General features: G+C 60.0%; 1 protein-coding gene across 2 annotated transcripts in view; it reads right to left on the bottom strand.

Moving 5' to 3' along the window:
* Positions 1–15,647, bottom strand: part of SDK2 (sidekick cell adhesion molecule 2) — a 256,319-nt gene that overhangs the window by 18,716 nt on the left and 221,956 nt on the right. For both annotated transcript variants that reach the window (XM_055408686.2, XM_055408687.2), the window contains 5 exons: positions 14,876–14,977; positions 14,607–14,722; positions 8,140–8,326; positions 5,429–5,566; positions 2,516–2,677 (listed from right to left, as the gene is read on the bottom strand). In XM_055408686.2, the coding sequence (XP_055264661.2) occupies positions 2,516–2,677; positions 5,429–5,566; positions 8,140–8,326; positions 14,607–14,722; positions 14,876–14,977 (705 nt within the window). The remainder of the gene's footprint in view (positions 1–2,515; positions 2,678–5,428; positions 5,567–8,139; positions 8,327–14,606; positions 14,723–14,875; positions 14,978–15,647) is intronic.

The following is a 15,647-nucleotide window of genomic DNA, read 5'->3' as shown; positions in this document are numbered from 1 at the left end:
GGGCCAGGCGCCCCGCCTGTCTCCCTGAACTCCAGCAGGAGGACCCGAGTGCAAAACCCCGGCCAGAGTCTCCGGAACCCCTCCACGTGCCACGCCCCAGAGGAGCGAGCCTGGCCAGGCCTGCAGGACCTGACTTACTCTCCGCCGGGTCACCCACAGCCCCTGCCTTCCAGGAGAGCTGTGTGGGGTGATGCCACAAAGGCCCCCAGCTACACTCGCTCTAAGGGTGAGGGCAGAGAGGAGGCCGGCACCGCAGGACGAGCCGGGGCCCCTGCCACAACGAGGAGGGAGGAAGGACCCAGCCCTGCTCCGGGACGGGCTCTGCTGGGGCGACAGGGGCCTCGGGGGCCGCCGGGGTGCCGGCCCCAGGGCGCAGAGCAGGAGGGAGGAGCCTGCTCTGTAGGGAGAGGACTGAGCCTGCTCTGTTCACAGAGCGTCCTGTGCCCCTTCCTCTCTGAGGGACCCCGCCTGCTGTTCCCTGTGCGCCTGAAGCCCCGCCTCCCTGGGGCCTGGACACAGCAGGTGCTTCCTCCATGCTTGCAGGACGAGGGAGAGAACCAGGCGGTGGGGTGGATGCCTCGGGGGAAGGAGCTGAGAGCCCAGCTTCAGACTGAAGCGCCTCCAGGCCCCGGGGGAGGTGGCCGGCCAGACGGCAGGCCAGGGGCTCACCTCCTGAGCCTGGCGGCCCATGACCCAGCCCTGCCCATGGCCTTGCAGGGCCTCACAGTGTGCCTTCCTTCCTTCCTTCCCTACCAGCATCCTGCCCACAGCCCAGGGCAAATGCGGAGGGCTGGGGAGTGTGGGATGCTGCCCGAGGCGGGTGTGAGCGGTGGGGCGGGGCTCTCATTCCCTCCAGGGCAGCACCTGGGGCAGAGTGGAGCTGTCCTCCAGACTAGAAGCTTCCAGCCCGCCCTCGGAGCTGGCCTGGAGGGAAGAGGGCGCAGTGCTGAGCTTTCTCAGAGCCCCTGCCCCCTACTCCGCACTTCCTCCCCGCCTGCCAAACCCCCTTCTGGCCTCAGGTTAGAACACAGTGTCCTCCAGGCAGGCCTCTCCAGGCCCCCCTCCCCTGCTCCATCCCTCTGGTCCCCCGCCAGCTCCCTTCCTGCTTTTGTTTCCCTGGGAAGCGGCTCAGGTGAGCGGCGCCCGCCTGCCCGGGGAGGTGCTGGGGGCAGGCGGAGGGCAGGGGGAGGGCAGCTCCCTGGCAAGCTGCCCGTTGTGGCCCTGCAGGCTATGTTCCAACCCTGGGAGCCTTGGGAGCCAGCCTGCCCTTCTTCAGATCCAGAGGCGGGGAGAAAGTGCCCAGAAAGAGAGTGAAGGGTGACCTCCTGGAACCCGCTCCTTCTGGGCGGCAGAGGCTGCCCGGCCGGGTCAGTGCCTCCCAGCTCAGGGAGGCGGGCAAGGAGGACGGGGAGGAGGGACTTCAGGGGGAACCTGGGGGGGCTGTGTATGTTCTCGGTGGGGGCGGGGATGCCAGGAATGCAGAGTCTGGGAGGCGGCTTCTACATCAGGAGAGGACATCCTGCATGAAAGAGGCCCTGGGGGGGCTAAGCCTCAACCTCAAGAAGAAGAGTTCCCCCAGCCTGAGGACGACCCCGGTGGGTGGTCACGAAGCTCAGACTAAGCTACTCTTTCCTCCCTGGTCCCCAGTGCTCCCCATCACCCCGGGCCCAGCGCACAGGCCCTGGCCTGTCACCACCTGGCTCCTTTCTTGCCCCGCCCCCTAACGCTGCCCCTCTGTCCCGTGTCTAGGGGGCATGCGGCCGGCAGGCCTCCCTGGACCCGGTCCCGTGCCTGCAGACCCCCAGAGCCCTGGTTCTCACAGCAGACACCAGAGAGCCACTTGGGTTCTTTCGTTCAAATGCTCATTCCCAGGGACGCTCAGGGATGCTGACTACCTTGGGCCCCAGGAATCAGCATTATCACGAGAACCCCAGGGGTTCTGACATCAGTGTCTCCTTGAGAAACGCTCCGATGGCACAGGTGACCCCTGCAGCCCGGCTGGCCATCCCTCACAGCTGGCCGCCCCACCCCACCTCTGATCCTACGGAGGTCTCTTTTCCCACGCATCCATCTAAATGCCGCATCCCGTGAGGTCGTCTGGAGTTGCTGCCTTTATTTCATTTTTAAATTAAAAAACTTATTTTTAATTAACTTCTATGGCTTCACTGTGTCTTACTTGTGGCAGGCAGCATCTTTGATCTTAGCTGTGGCATATGAACCCTCAGGTGGGGGCCTGTGAGATCTAGTTCCCCGACCAAGGATGGAACCCCCTGCGTTGGGAGCCAGGGGTCTTAGCCGCTGGACCATGAGGGATGTCCCCCTCTAAGCGCCCCTCTTCTCTTCCCCCCGGGCCCACCCCATGATGCTGCCTTGAAGTCCTCGTGGGCCCGAGAGCTCCACCGGAGACCCCGTCTTACTCAACTCTGCACCCCCAGGCAGGCTGCGGATGCCCCCTTCCAACCTGGGGGGCTGCGTGTGGGGATGGCAGCCCCACACCCACCCGAGGCTCCCCTACCTTCTCCAGGACCCGTGGTGACGTTGGCTTCGACCTCGGGCCCGTAGGTAAAGGTCTTGGCTCTGATGCGGAACCTGTAGGTCATCCCCTCGGCAAGATCCTTCACCTTCAGCCACAGGGGGCTGCTGCCCTTCACGTCCACCGTCACGATCTTACTGACCCCTGGGGGGAAAGCACGCGGCCTGTGAGGGCTGCAGGCCCTGGTGGGGGAGGCCGTCGGGGAGGGAATGGTCAGCGTTGGCCACGGGCCGCACCCCCTGGAGTCAGGCTGGGACCAGCACCCTTGACTGCACGGAGTGTTTTCAAGACTGTTCTCAGAACAGAGTCCTGTAGGCTGTCCTCAAGAATATACACATTTATGCTGCCTGCCTGTCTGCAGAGTGAAAAACCACTCACATCTCATTTAATTTAACCATCATACCTCAAACACAGATTCCCCCACATCCCATCCCGTAGAAACCACACCCCAAGGACCATCTTTCAGGCAGCACTTCTGTAAAGACACCGCCTTCTGGAGTTGGAGGGGACACACGCGGGGCTGCACCCACAGCCCAGGACAACCTCAGATCCGCCCCGGCTCCCTCCCTCCTCAGTGCCAGAGAGAGCTGGGGACTCACGCTGGCCCTCCATCAGCTGCACCCACCAGACTCTTCAGGGCCAAAGCGAGGACTCTATGACGCCCCGAATCTTAGCTACTGGAGGGGAGGCTGGGATGGTCTTCAGGAGGTGAGAATTTGTGCTCTGAGCCTGCCAGAGTCCTCCTGACCGTCAGCCCTCCACGACCCGGTTTCATCTCCCACGTCCACCGAAGGGCTGGTCACCCCAGGATGCAGACTTTGCAGCCAGCAGGCTGGCCTCAGAGCGCAGGCTGGCCCCGGGCTCTCTGGGCACGTCTCCTGCCCTGGCTTCCGTCTGTGCTAACGAACGAGGGTTATTGACAGCATCTTAGGCTGGCGCTACGAGGTGGAAGAAAGTAACCGAGCATCTGACTGGGGGCGAGAATGAAGTCCTGAAGGACAGATCGCTGGGTGCTCCAGGGGGGCTTCCCGAAGGGGTCACGAGCCTGTGGGGTCACAGGGTGGATGAGCCCTGAGGCCTGGGACGCAGCCCTGGGTGCCCGCCCCTTGACTTTCTGGAGCAAACCCCTCACTGGCCTGGCTCTTGTCTTTCCTACAGGGAGCCGGGGGTGCTGTATCCTTTTTCCCTGCATCCTAGTGAGGCCTGTTTGCTGCTGACCAGAGTCCCGGGCTGAGGCAGGAGCAGGGAGCAGGCGCACTGTTGGCCCAGCTGGGCACCGTCTCACTGGCCCAGGCTTGAAGTTCCCGTTAGTGGGCTGTCAAGGGTGCACGGGAGTCTGGAAGGCCTCGAAGGCGCCACATGGTCCAGATGCCGCTGGGCTGAGCGACAAGCAGGCGAAAGGACCACCCTTCTCTGGGTGTGGAGCCCCCAGGACACAGCCCCGAGAGCCCGTCTGGCCCCTGCGTCTAGCCCCCATGACCTCTGTCCTCTCCCGCCTTCCATGGGAGGAACGGCTCCTTTCCCGGGTCCCACACCTGACCACCCCTCCTCCTGGGGCCCCCCAGGCCCTGGGGAGCTGCTAGCAAGCAGGTGGGGGTGGGAAGACTGAGGGCCAGTGTTCCCTGGGCTGACCCAGAAGGGCTCAGCTCCCAGGGCTCAGCCTTGTTGCTGTCAGGCTCTGCGGTCCGCGAGGGGTGGCCGGCCACACTCCCGAGGCCCCGCTGGGCCCTGGACCTGGGCACAGACTCCCCGGGGCACAGTCTCCTTTCTGACTCAGCAGCAGTGATTTCAGCTGCGGTGGGCAGCCCCTGGGGGTCCCGGGATGTGGCAGGGTCCTGTCCAGGGCCTGGAGGGAAGGGTAGGGCAGGGGCTGTGGGGAGGGCTCTGAGCATCTCTCACAGGACCAGGGCTCAGGGCATCAGAGGGCAACCTGCAGAGCCAGGGGCTGGAGCTGAGGCTACCAGAGGGCAGCGGGGTGCAGTGACCCCCAGACTTCTGCATCTGCTCGGGGAGAGGCTCCAGGGCTTTGATCAGAGTCTCAGAGGGGTTCCTGACTCCACGAAAGGCAGAGAAGAACTAACTCAGGCCAAGGTGAGTCCCTAAGGCTGGGGGGCACACGTAGGATGGAACCTTGGGGGATGGTCCATCTTTATTTTTATTCTTTTTTTTGTTAAATTTTTATTCTTTTAAAAATATATTTATTTATTGGGCTGTGGACTGTGATTCATTTGAAAAGACCCTGATGCTGGGAAAGGTTGAAGGTGGGAGAAGGGGACGACAGAGGATGAGATGGTTGGATGGCATCACCAACTCGATGGACATGAGTTTGAGTAAGCTCCGGGAGTTGGTGATGGACAGGGAGGCCTGGCGTGCTGCAGTCCATGGGGTCGCAGAGAGTCAGACTGAACTGAACTGACAGTTCTTCGTTGTGGCGTGCAGGATCTTTTGTGGCATGCAGGATCTTTTAGTTGCTGCAAGTGGCCTCTCAGTTTTGGCATGTGGGATCTAGTTCCCCGACAGGGGACTGAACCCATGGCCCTGCACTGGGAGTCTTAACTGCTGGACCCCGAGAGAAGGCCCCTGGTCCGTCTCTACGGTCCATCTCGGGATGTGGTATTTTGCCCAGGTGTTCTTTCTTCTTCCCCATTTCTATCCACTGACGGGGAGGACATACTTAACAATTCTCTCCTGGGACTCAGGAGGCCGGGGCTGCTGCTCCAGTTTGCCCTCAACTTGCTGCCCTTTGACCTTGGCCCTGCCCCACCCCTGCCCTGCCTCAGTCTCCAGTTTGTTCGTGGGGAGAGGCTTATCGCTTGGACTCTGCGTGGTGACGATGGAGGGGAACTGTGCAGAGGGCAGGTTTGGGAAGCCCCGCTGGAAGGGGGCCGCACTCACCATCCACGGGGGTGCAGGGCTCGTACACCAGCCGGTAGCCCTCCAGGATGCCGTTGGGGAACTCCGGGGCCCCCCAGGACACGTTCACGGAGGTGGTGGTCAGTTCGCTGAACCTGACGGAGCTGGGAGCGCTGGGGGCTGGAGGGAGAGAGCAAAAGGGGCTTTGTTTCCTCCTTTCTGGAAATTCAAAGCCCTGGGTTTGGTTCCGAGGAACCAGCAGGGGCGTGTGGGTCCCTGGACAAACAAGAAAGCGGGGCTTCATGCAGCAGAGGGTGGGAGGGGTCACTAGAGGGCACCGGGCCCCTCCCCTCCCTCGCTGACATCCTTAGCACTCTTCCCAATGTCAGGGTCCAAGTATTGGGAGAAAGGAGGATTTTGTTTTCAGAAAGTTGGAGAACTCAGGCTTCCTCCTGCTAATTGGCCCTGAGAGCAGGACCCCTGGGGTCACTGTTGTGGAGGTGGGGGGTGCCAGGTCATGTCCTGGCTTCCCTGGGGGCAGGGGGGTGCCTGGGCCTCAGAGCATCAGGTGGGCATTAAACAATCAGCCCTGCCGTGGACATGGCCTCTCTCTCGTCCTAGGGCCCCAGGGATTACTGCCAAGAGAGACCACGCTGGCTGAAGCAGCCGGAGCCAGGACCCGTCAGCTCTCTGGAAGAAGATGTTTTCTTGGCCTGAGAACCCGACCCTGAAACCATAGGAGGGGAGAGGGCTGAGGGGAAGGACAGAGAGGAAGCGAGGGAAGTGTCCAGCCTGCAGCATCCCGAGCTGGCCCTGGGGGGCGGGGGGACCGCCAGGCTATTGCTGTCCAGCGCCGCCTCCCCACCGAGCCGGGGCTGGTCCGGGCCAGCTTCCGCTCGGGCCCGGGAGGCAGCGTCAGTGAGCCGCCTGTGAAGGGGGGAGGCCAGGTCTGCAGGCCCTGCCTGCCTCCGCTCTTCAAGAGGGACGCGAGGCGGAACACTCCATTCCAGTGACGGAAGCATCCAGGCTCCCGGGGGTCCGCGTCCGGCCAATGGCACTGAGAGAGCGTGGTGGGGCCAGGCGGAGGAAGGAGTGTCCCCGGAGCCAGAGCCAGTCCCCGAGGAGGACAGTACTTGGAACGGACTCCATGGGGCTCGCTGATGCACAGAAGGGGGAGCAGCAGCTTGAGAAAGAGGCGAGGTTAGGACCAAAGGCTTGTGTTCAAATCCACGAGGAGGAAACTCCACAGCAGGCAAAGGAGGGGACTGGAGCAGTGAAGACAGCCCAGGACAAGCTCAGATATCCGGGGCTCGAGCCTCCGCTCCCCGCACCGACCAGCTGGGGGACCGTGGGGGAGAAGCCTCACTTCCAGGGCCACCTGTGCTCATCGTGAAACGGGCCCATCCGGGGGTTCTGACAAGATCAAGTGCACGCTACTGCCTGAGGTGGTGGGACCCGCATCTCTTACAGCTCCTGAATTGGCAGGAGGCTCCTTTACCCCAGCGCCGCCTGGGAACAGCAGCTCAAGCGGCAGTGATGCTGTCCAAAGGGGTGCCCTGCGTGTGTGGGCTGCAGGGCTTGCACCCTGCCCGCTCCTCCCCTGCGCCACCCTTCAGCCTCCTTACGGGCCTCCCTGTCCCCATGAGCCTGCCCTCTGTTCAGCAGCCAGAGCCATCTTTCAAAAACATAAGCCAGATCCTGTGGCCCAGATGCTTATCCCCACCAAAGGCTCCCTGTCATGCTTAGAATTAATGCCGGACTTCCTTCCGAGGCCCCCAGACTCTCACTCCCGTTCTCTCAAGCCTCCTGGCCTGGTCTCTCAGCCCCTCCAGCCTCCAGGCCTTGGCACCTGCTGGTCCCTGGGCCCGAAACCACCCCCCCACCCGCCTCTAGGACTTCCTGTGACCAGCCTCGTCTTCCCACTGAAATCTCAGCCTGGATGTCAGCCGCTCAGCCGGGCCTCTACGGGCCAACCTCTCCGAAGCCATGTGTCCACCCCCTGCCTCCATCCTGAGACTGCTCACAGCCCCTGCCACCGAGGTTAATTCCTCTAGATGCTTGTTTACCAGCCGACTCCCTCCCAGGAGGAGAGGACCTCATCAGTTTCCTTCAGTGTTGTGTCCCCCACATCTAGCACAGTGCAGGCCCAGAGAAGGTGCTCAGTAAGTGAACAGTACATGGTGATGTGATCAGAGCTGGGGAGATAAAAGCAAGTCGGGTGGGAACAAGGCAGGGAGCAGGAGTGGGCTGGCTGGGCGCGGACTGGCTGTCAGCAAGGAGGGCTTCGGTGGGAAGATAAGGGGAGGAAGTGCTAGATTGGGGGGGGGGGCGTGCCTGGCCAAGGCTTCCTGGGGATAGTGCCTCTCTTATTCTTTTTTTAAAAAATGTGTTTATTTATTCGGCTCTGCTGGGTCTCAGCTGTGCCACTCAGGGTCTTTGATCTTTGTTGGGGCATGCAGAATCTTTCGTTGCAGCACATGGGATCTAGTCCCCTGACCAGGGATCGAACTCAGGCCCCCTGCATTGGGAGCATGGAGTTATGGCCACTGGACCACCAAAGAAGTCCCAGCGCGCCTCTTCTGAGCACTCACGTCCAGGCCCCTCTGGGTGGGCCATGCTCTCGCACTCTGGAGGGCACACCATAGGGCCTGGGGACTCAGCCCCGATCGCTCAGTTGCCTCCTCCGGCCCGTGAGCCCAGGTGCCAGGTGGGCCCCCTCGCCTCCCCATCCACCCCTCCAGCCTCTCCCCTACCTGCTTGCTGGGTCTGGCCGCGGGTGGGGGTGCTCCGAGGCCCATCCCCTGCGGCGTTGAAGGCTGCCACGCTGACCATGTAGGCGGTGTAGCCTGTCAGGTTCTTGAGCTTGACGCCGTTCTCGGCCAGGAAGAGCGTCTTCACCCGCTCGGTGAGGTTCCGTCGCTGGGCCTCCCAGAAATAGATCTGTGGGCACAGAGGCGGCAGAGTGAGGGCGGCCATGACCCAGCTTCCCCCTACCCCTGCCTGATCCCAGGGTCTCAGACACGCGTCCGCTCCAACTATCCACACGCCTGGACGGCAGCTGTGAGTCACCCAGGAAATAGTACTGTTCTCGTTGTTTAATCGCTAAGTCATGTCTGACTCTGCAACCCCATGGACTGTACCTGCCAGGCGCCTCTGTCCAGAGGATTTCCCAGGCAAGAATACTGGAGTGGGTTGCCATTTCCTCCTCCAGGGAATCTTCCCCACCCAGGGATCAAACCCATGTCGCCTGCATTGGCAGGTGGGTTCTTTACCGCTGAGCTACCTGGGAAGCGTAGGAAATAGGAGTATTTAAGAACTGCTTTCTACACCCTTCCAGAACTTTCGTTTTCACAGCCAATCCTTCAGTCTCTGCTAGACTGTAAACCCCATGAGGGCACAGAGCCCGAGTCTGTTGATGGCAGGCCTGTAGGATTTAGCACAGCCTGGGCACGTAAGCCCTCAGAATAGTGTCTGTAGGTATAAACCATTTCTGTTCTGAGGATCCAGAGTGCAGCGCAGGTAGACTCCACCCCAGCGAAGAGGCAGGTTCAAGGACCAGCCCATCGGCATCACCTGGGAGCTGTGGAAGGGTGCAGGGCTTGGGTGAGCCGCTGGCACACGGCAGTTTGTACAGCCTGCTTAGAGGTGGGCACGCCTGGGCTGACCCCAGGGCACCGCTGACTCGGGCAGGTGACTTCCCTGCGCTGCAGCCGTGTCCTCTGTATAGCGGAGGTCAAGGACACCCACTTCCTAGGACCAACGTGATAGAGAGGAAAGAAGGAAGACACACAAGGCTGCAGGCAGCTTTAATCCAGGAGCACAGCAGGTCCACAGCGCTTACAATTACCGGCCACCCGGGCACAACACGGATCTGAAATGCCTGGGTTCACCTCTGCACGGACTGCTTTCAACAGATGTCAGTTACAACAGGGTCCGCGGTGGGCTGAACCGGCGGATGAGGAACCGCGGATCTGGAAAGCCGTCTATGAAACAATCCCGAGGATTCCGAGGAAGGGCTCTACTTCAGATTAACCAGGGGTCAGGGCTCGCTAGCGGCGAGTGAGGCCGCGCATCCTTCCCTAGTTTCAGAACTCCGCCCGGAGCACGCGGAACGCGGGGAGCCCCAGGCCGCGTGGATTAGAGAGCATTTGGCTCCACCTGCTGGCCAAAGGCGTTTCTGCATGCTCTTGGCTTCTCAGCTTCTCAAATTGCCTGGAGAAAGCTCATAAAAATGAGAAAAAGCTAATAGAAGTGTCCCCACCTGGCATGTGTGAACCGGCAGTTAGGATGCCTCAGCACTATAAAATCCTTGTTTTTTTTTTTTTTAATCCCTCCCTTTTTCTTTCTTTTTCCAGTCTTCTGACATGGGTAGACGAGTGGGAATTGAGATAGTTTCTCACTAAATCACTCGTTCATGGGTTCACTGTTTGGAAAGAATAAATGAAACCTCTTGGAGTGGATTCAAGCGAGATGGGGAAGAGGCAAGGGGCACAGACATTTTGGGGGAGAGTTTATGCTAGAAAGGGGTCAACCGGGAAAATGGCTGGAGCAAACGTGAGGTCAGGAAGAGGCGTTCGAAAGATGGAACGTGTTTGAGAGCGAGAAAAGCGAAGATGCAGGAGAGGGGGTGCCAGCTGCTGGCATCACGCCCTTGGCACGGGGGGGCAGGACCCAAGCCACCACACGTCCATAAATGGGCACCCTCTGCAGGTGGGTCTCACCCGTGTGCTGAATCCAGCAGACTTCTGTTAGATGGCGATCCAATGACATTTGTGCAAAACAGCCCAAGGAGCTGAGCCTTGAGCACCCCAGCAGGTGGCACACGGCCAGGTTGCTATGCGGGTCGGTGGTGGCCAGGTGTCTGCAAGGAAATGGCTCCCCGGAGGGCCCACAAGTTGGGCTCCCTTGTGTCTTAAGCACTCAGAATCATGCATGGCACACCTGTTGGTGATCAGTAACTATCTGCTGATGGATAAACACCGTCTGATGGGAACAGGTGCGGGAATGAATTATAGTCACTACTTTCTGTCTCTTATTCTCAGTTCCATGCGCGCTTTTAAAAACTGGAGTGTAGTTGCTTTACACCGTTGTGTGAGTCTCTGATGTTCCACCACGCGGATCAGCTATATGTAAACGTATACCCCCTCCCTCTTGGAGCTCCCTGCCACTGACCCCTTCCCAACCCTCGAGGGCGTCACAGAGCACGGGGTCCCTGCCCCTTCTGGCTTCATCACAGGCGCCAGGCTGGACTTCAGCCTCAGTTAAGTCAGGTCCAAGCCCACACGTCACACAGCTGGCTGTCGCTGGAGGGAAGGCACACTTCCAGTTCATGGGCACGGCCTCGAGTGGCCGGTTGCTGTGTGCTACAATGGTCTGGTCCACCCACTGCAATATCCTGCCTCACTGCTCCATGCACCTGCTCCCCATCCCCGCTCCCAGCGGCGGGCCCTTCACGGAGCACTCAACCATCATGGGAGACTCCAGACGCTCCCTTCACCACCTGGGCGGCCTCCCACCCTGTGTCCCTACCTTCTGCCTCGCTCCTGCGGCTGGGGCCGAACTGCCGGCTCCCTACTGAGGTGACCCCACTAAATCCCGGCCCCTGTCACTTCCTCCAGGGCATCACCCACCAAGCTTCCTCTCGTCCCCGAATCATGAAATTCTTCCTCTTTCCAGGCTGTTTCTATCAGCACACACACGAGTTACTCCTCCCATCTTAAAACCGCCTCCGTTGACTGTCTTTTTCCAGCCTCTACCCTATTTCATCACTTTTCTCTAAAGCAAAACTCCTCAAAAGGGATGTCAGTACCTGCTGCCTCTCCTCATTCTTTCTCGAAGCCACTCCAAGCAGGCATCCCCTGCCCCAAACTCTTATCAGAGTCACCCACGAACTTGGCCAGTTTAGTGTAATCATCCAGGGCTCTGGAAACTCCCGTAAAGGGCCAGGTAAGAAATATCTTAGGCTTTGCACGCCACATGGTCTCTGTTGCAGTTATTCAACTCTGCCTTGTGACTTGAAAGGAGCCAAAGGTGATCTGTAAACAAATGGGTGTGGCTGTATGCCAATAAAACTTTATTTATAAAAACAAGTCGGGGGCCGATTAGGCCCATGGGCTGTGGTGTGCCCATCCCTGAATAGCTGCCTCCTAAGTCTCTTCCTGCTTGAGCTCTCAGGAGAGTTGGCGCATCTGCTTTCTCCTTCCTTCTGAAATAACAGTCTTCATGTGGGTTTTGAGAATTTGATCACTTGCTTTGGCCCCGGGGCTCAGTTTTCAGGCGTCTGGTGTTTTCTATCTAACCGTGTCTAATCTCCAGGCTTTTGGTACCATCTGTGGGCTGAAGGTGTTCACCATTCACGCCTCCAGCCTGGAACTTCTCCCTTGGACTCCACACCTGCGTGTCCAGCTCCCTTCAGCGTTTCCCCGTGGACATCCAGCAAAAGTTTCGAACCTCCTCGTCTGGGCGCCCACCTTCACTGCCTCCTTCCTTCCTGCTCTGTAACTGGAAGCTCCATCATCCGACTGCTCGGAAATCCTTGTTGCTTTTCTCCTCTCGCTTTCCACGTTCAGTTCATCAGCAACTTCTGCTGGCTCCACCCTTCATGTGGAACCAAGAGCAAACGCGTCTCACAGCTGCTGCTCGGTCTAAACCCCATCCCCTGACGATGTGGTTTTGCATTTGCCCCCATGCAGACTCCCCTCAGCGCAGCAGCCAGCACAAGCTTTGAAAACCCAAGTCACGCAGGTCCGTCTTCTGTCCCCAAGCCCCCCATGGCCGTCATCTCAGTCAGCCAAAGCTCGGAGGGCTCCAGGTGATGCACTCCATCATGCTGGGTCTCCCTGCTGGGCTTCGTACGCGCCAAGCATGCACCGACCCCGGGCCTTTGCTCATCAGCCCCCTTGCTCTGGATACTCTTCTCTCAGATCCACGCGATCCACACCTGGTTCGCCTTCATCTTTGCTCAGTGGCAGCTTCTCATTAAGTCTTCTCCCGAAGACCCTGTTTAGAGTCCCAAACCTGCCCCTAACCTGCCTCACTCTACACCAGCTGGGCCGCTCTTTGCCTTGTGCGTCACTAGCCTCCCTCCCTACAGCGTAAGCTGACGCTGTCTCCGATTTCATCTCAGTATCGGGAACACAGCTGGGCACAAAATAACTACTCAGCAAACACGCATCCCTGAGAACGCCGGCTGGACCGACCTTCCTGCCCCCACACACGTCACAGCGCACCCTGGCACGACCACTGGCTGGTGGTGTGAACACACGGCTGACGTTAAGGCTGACGAGCTTGGATGTTGGTGCAGGTCTTATTGTTGCTGTTTAGTCACTTCAGTCGTGTCTGACTCTTCGTGACCCCATGGACTGCAGCCCACCAGGCTCCTCTGGCCATGGGATTCCCCAGGCACGCATACTGGAGTGGGTTGCCTTTTCCTTCTTCAGGGGATCTTCCCAACCCAGGAATCGAACCCACGTCTCTTGCACAGGCAGGCAGATTCTTTACCACCAGGGAAGTCCTAAGGCGGGTCTGGGAGGTGGCAATTCTCTTTCCCTCATCAGCGTCCACGCTGAGCACGTGGACGTCGGCGGTGTAAGGCACGGTGCCTGGGCACCCACACGTTTCCGGGGACCGTGCATTAAATGGAGGCGTTCGCACCTCCCCAGCCTGGTGTCTGCCAAGCTAGAGCAGGCCCCGCCGGGCTCCTCTGTCGTCCCTGGGGAGGCATATGCTAGGGGCGTAATATTCAGTTCTCCCAGCTGGCGCTGCTCAGGAGCACCATCCATCTTCAGAGCATCCTCGGCGAGACATCTCTCCTCACGCCCGCCTGCTCCACCCCACACAGAGCCAGACTCCTGTATGCAGGGTCTTCCCAAGCCGAGTGACCCGGCAAGGCCCCTGCCTTTGTGGAAACTCAGTTTCTGCCTGTGCGACCGGCGCTGAGCCGGGGAAACCAGGAAGCTCCCGGTGGCTCCTACCCTCGCCACCTTGCCGCTACACTGGGCTGCCCTCTGGAACAACAAACCTCCGCCAGGAATCAGAGCGGCGCCGGACGCTGGCGTGGGGGCCGGGCTTCAGACGCGGCCACAGGCTGAGTGTCCAGCCAAGCAGCACATCATTACTGTCGTCACTGTTGCCACCTCCTCCAGAGGCTGGTGGTTCAGATGGTAAGGAATCTGCCTGCAGTGAGGGAGACCTGGGGGGAAGATCCCCTGGAGGAGGGCACGGCAGCCCACTCCACTATTCTTGCCTGGAGAATCCCATGGACAGAGGAGCCTGGCGGGCTACAGTCCATGGGGTCGCACAGAGTCGGACACGACTGAGCGACTAAGAACATCCCAGGGGTTGTGTGCCCAGCGCTTCCTCCCCACCCCCTACAGGGCGAGGCCCAGCAGACTTGGAGTTTGACGCTCTGCTGCCAGCTCTTTTGGTGACCTCATTGAGCCCCTAACTTGGGACTCAGCTTCCTCATCTGTGCAATGGGTATAATCATTATACTCTACCAGCTTTAGCAGGCTTTCAGGAGTCTCAAGTGAAAACTGAAAGTGTTAGTTGCTTAGTCGTGTCCAACTCTTTGTGACCCCTGTGGACTCTACCCTGCCAGGGTCCTCTGTCCATGGGATTCTCCAGGCACGAACATTAGAGTGGGTTGCCATTTCCTTCTCCAAGGGATCTTCCCAACCCAGGGATCGAACCTGGGTCTTCTGCCTTGCAGGTGGATTCTTTACCATCTGAGCCACCAGGGAAGTTCTAAAGGGCTTAGCAAATACTGGAGACGAATAGAATCCCGTCACAACACACGTCACTGTCTAAAATTTAGAAATAACTTTAAACAGAGATTTCCAAGACCTTGTCGGTGGTCCTTTACTAACTGGCCGTTCAGTTAGCCTCCATACTGTTACTAGAGTTGGCCAAATAACCACTTTAAGGGGTCTCATGTTGGCTTCGGGAGCTGGTGGGCTGGAGGGGGTTGTAGAAGCTGCGGGGATGGTACAAGCTGGGGTGTGGCCCAAGTTTCTAGCATCTGAGTGCCGCCTGCCCCAGGAACACTGGGAGGATGGGTAGCATTTTGCTCCAGCGGCATGTATTTCAGTGGGTTGGATACAAAGAGCCAAGGGAGCAGGTGTAGACCCGGGACCTCTCTCCCTCACCACAACAGGGTCCCTCCTAAGCTCCGCCGGGCCCTGTATCCCCTGGACCCCCTTCCCTGCCCGAGCACCCCTACCTTGTAGCCCTGGATGTCCCCGTTCTGGCTCTCCAGCGGGGGCGGCTCCCATGTCACGTCCAGCTGTGTGGCCGTGGGGCCATGGACGGCCACGTTGCGGGGCGCTGCCGTGGGCACTGGGGGCGAGAGGGTTCCCGAGTGTGCAGGGGCCCTCCAGGGAGGAGGTGCTGGGCTGGGCTGGGCCCCGAGACCCCAGACCCCCTCCTGCTGGGCTTCTGGGGCGGGGGTGGGCTGGGGTGGGAGGGGGCTGGAAGCGCAGCGGTGCTCACCTGCCTCCCCGACAAAGACCTCGTGTGGGGGGCTGGAGGGCCCCTCGCCCACGGCGTTGTACACGCTCATGCGGATCTCGTAGCGCCTGTGCTTGTTCAGGTCTGCGGGCAACGGTCGGGGAGGGGAGAGACAGAGCTCACGTCACAGGGTCGGAGGCTGCGGGGCTGAGATGGCGCTCCCCTGCGAGCCTGGACCCCGGAGTGCAGGCCCAGGAAAGGACAGGGAAGAGCTGGGGGGGGGGCGGCCGGCCTGCAGCGGGGGACGGCCTGGCTCATTCCTGGGACCCCCCGCACAGGACGCGACCATCCCAGATGCATTTAGGACCGAAAGGGGTACTGCTAACATTCATGCTGAGACAACAGGCGCGAATCCGAACTCTTCCAGACACACCGGGTCACAGGCCGCTTCTTCCCTGCCTGTCTGGGCACCCTGATCACAGGGGTGCCAGGTTCCCAGCTCCCCCTCATTCCCCCACCTCACCACCCCCCCAGGCCAGTCTCCCTAAACCAAATCTCAACACGGGGGCAGGGCTCAGCCTTAGAGAGAGAGGCTTATTGGATGTGAATCTGGAGCTAAGGAACTCTCTATTCCTGCTTAATTTGGGGTGCTTGGGGGGAGACACTTGGAAGCTGGGAGAGGGGGCAGTTGAGGAAAATGGGCCTGACACCTGGGGGGTGTCACTGTGCCTGCTGGGGGGCTCCTCTCTGCTCCCCCTCCCCAGGTGGGCATTCTAACCACCCTGACAGCCCCGGGCCTGCACCCACGAATAAT

This window comes from Moschus berezovskii, chromosome 20, assembly GCF_049115385.1.
Source record: "Moschus berezovskii isolate FMDL1 chromosome 20, NW_MosBer_1.0, whole genome shotgun sequence".
NCBI lineage: Eukaryota > Metazoa > Chordata > Mammalia > Artiodactyla > Moschidae > Moschus > Moschus berezovskii.
Note: the sequence above shows the minus strand (reverse complement) of the source record. Positions and strands in the feature narration are given on the sequence as shown.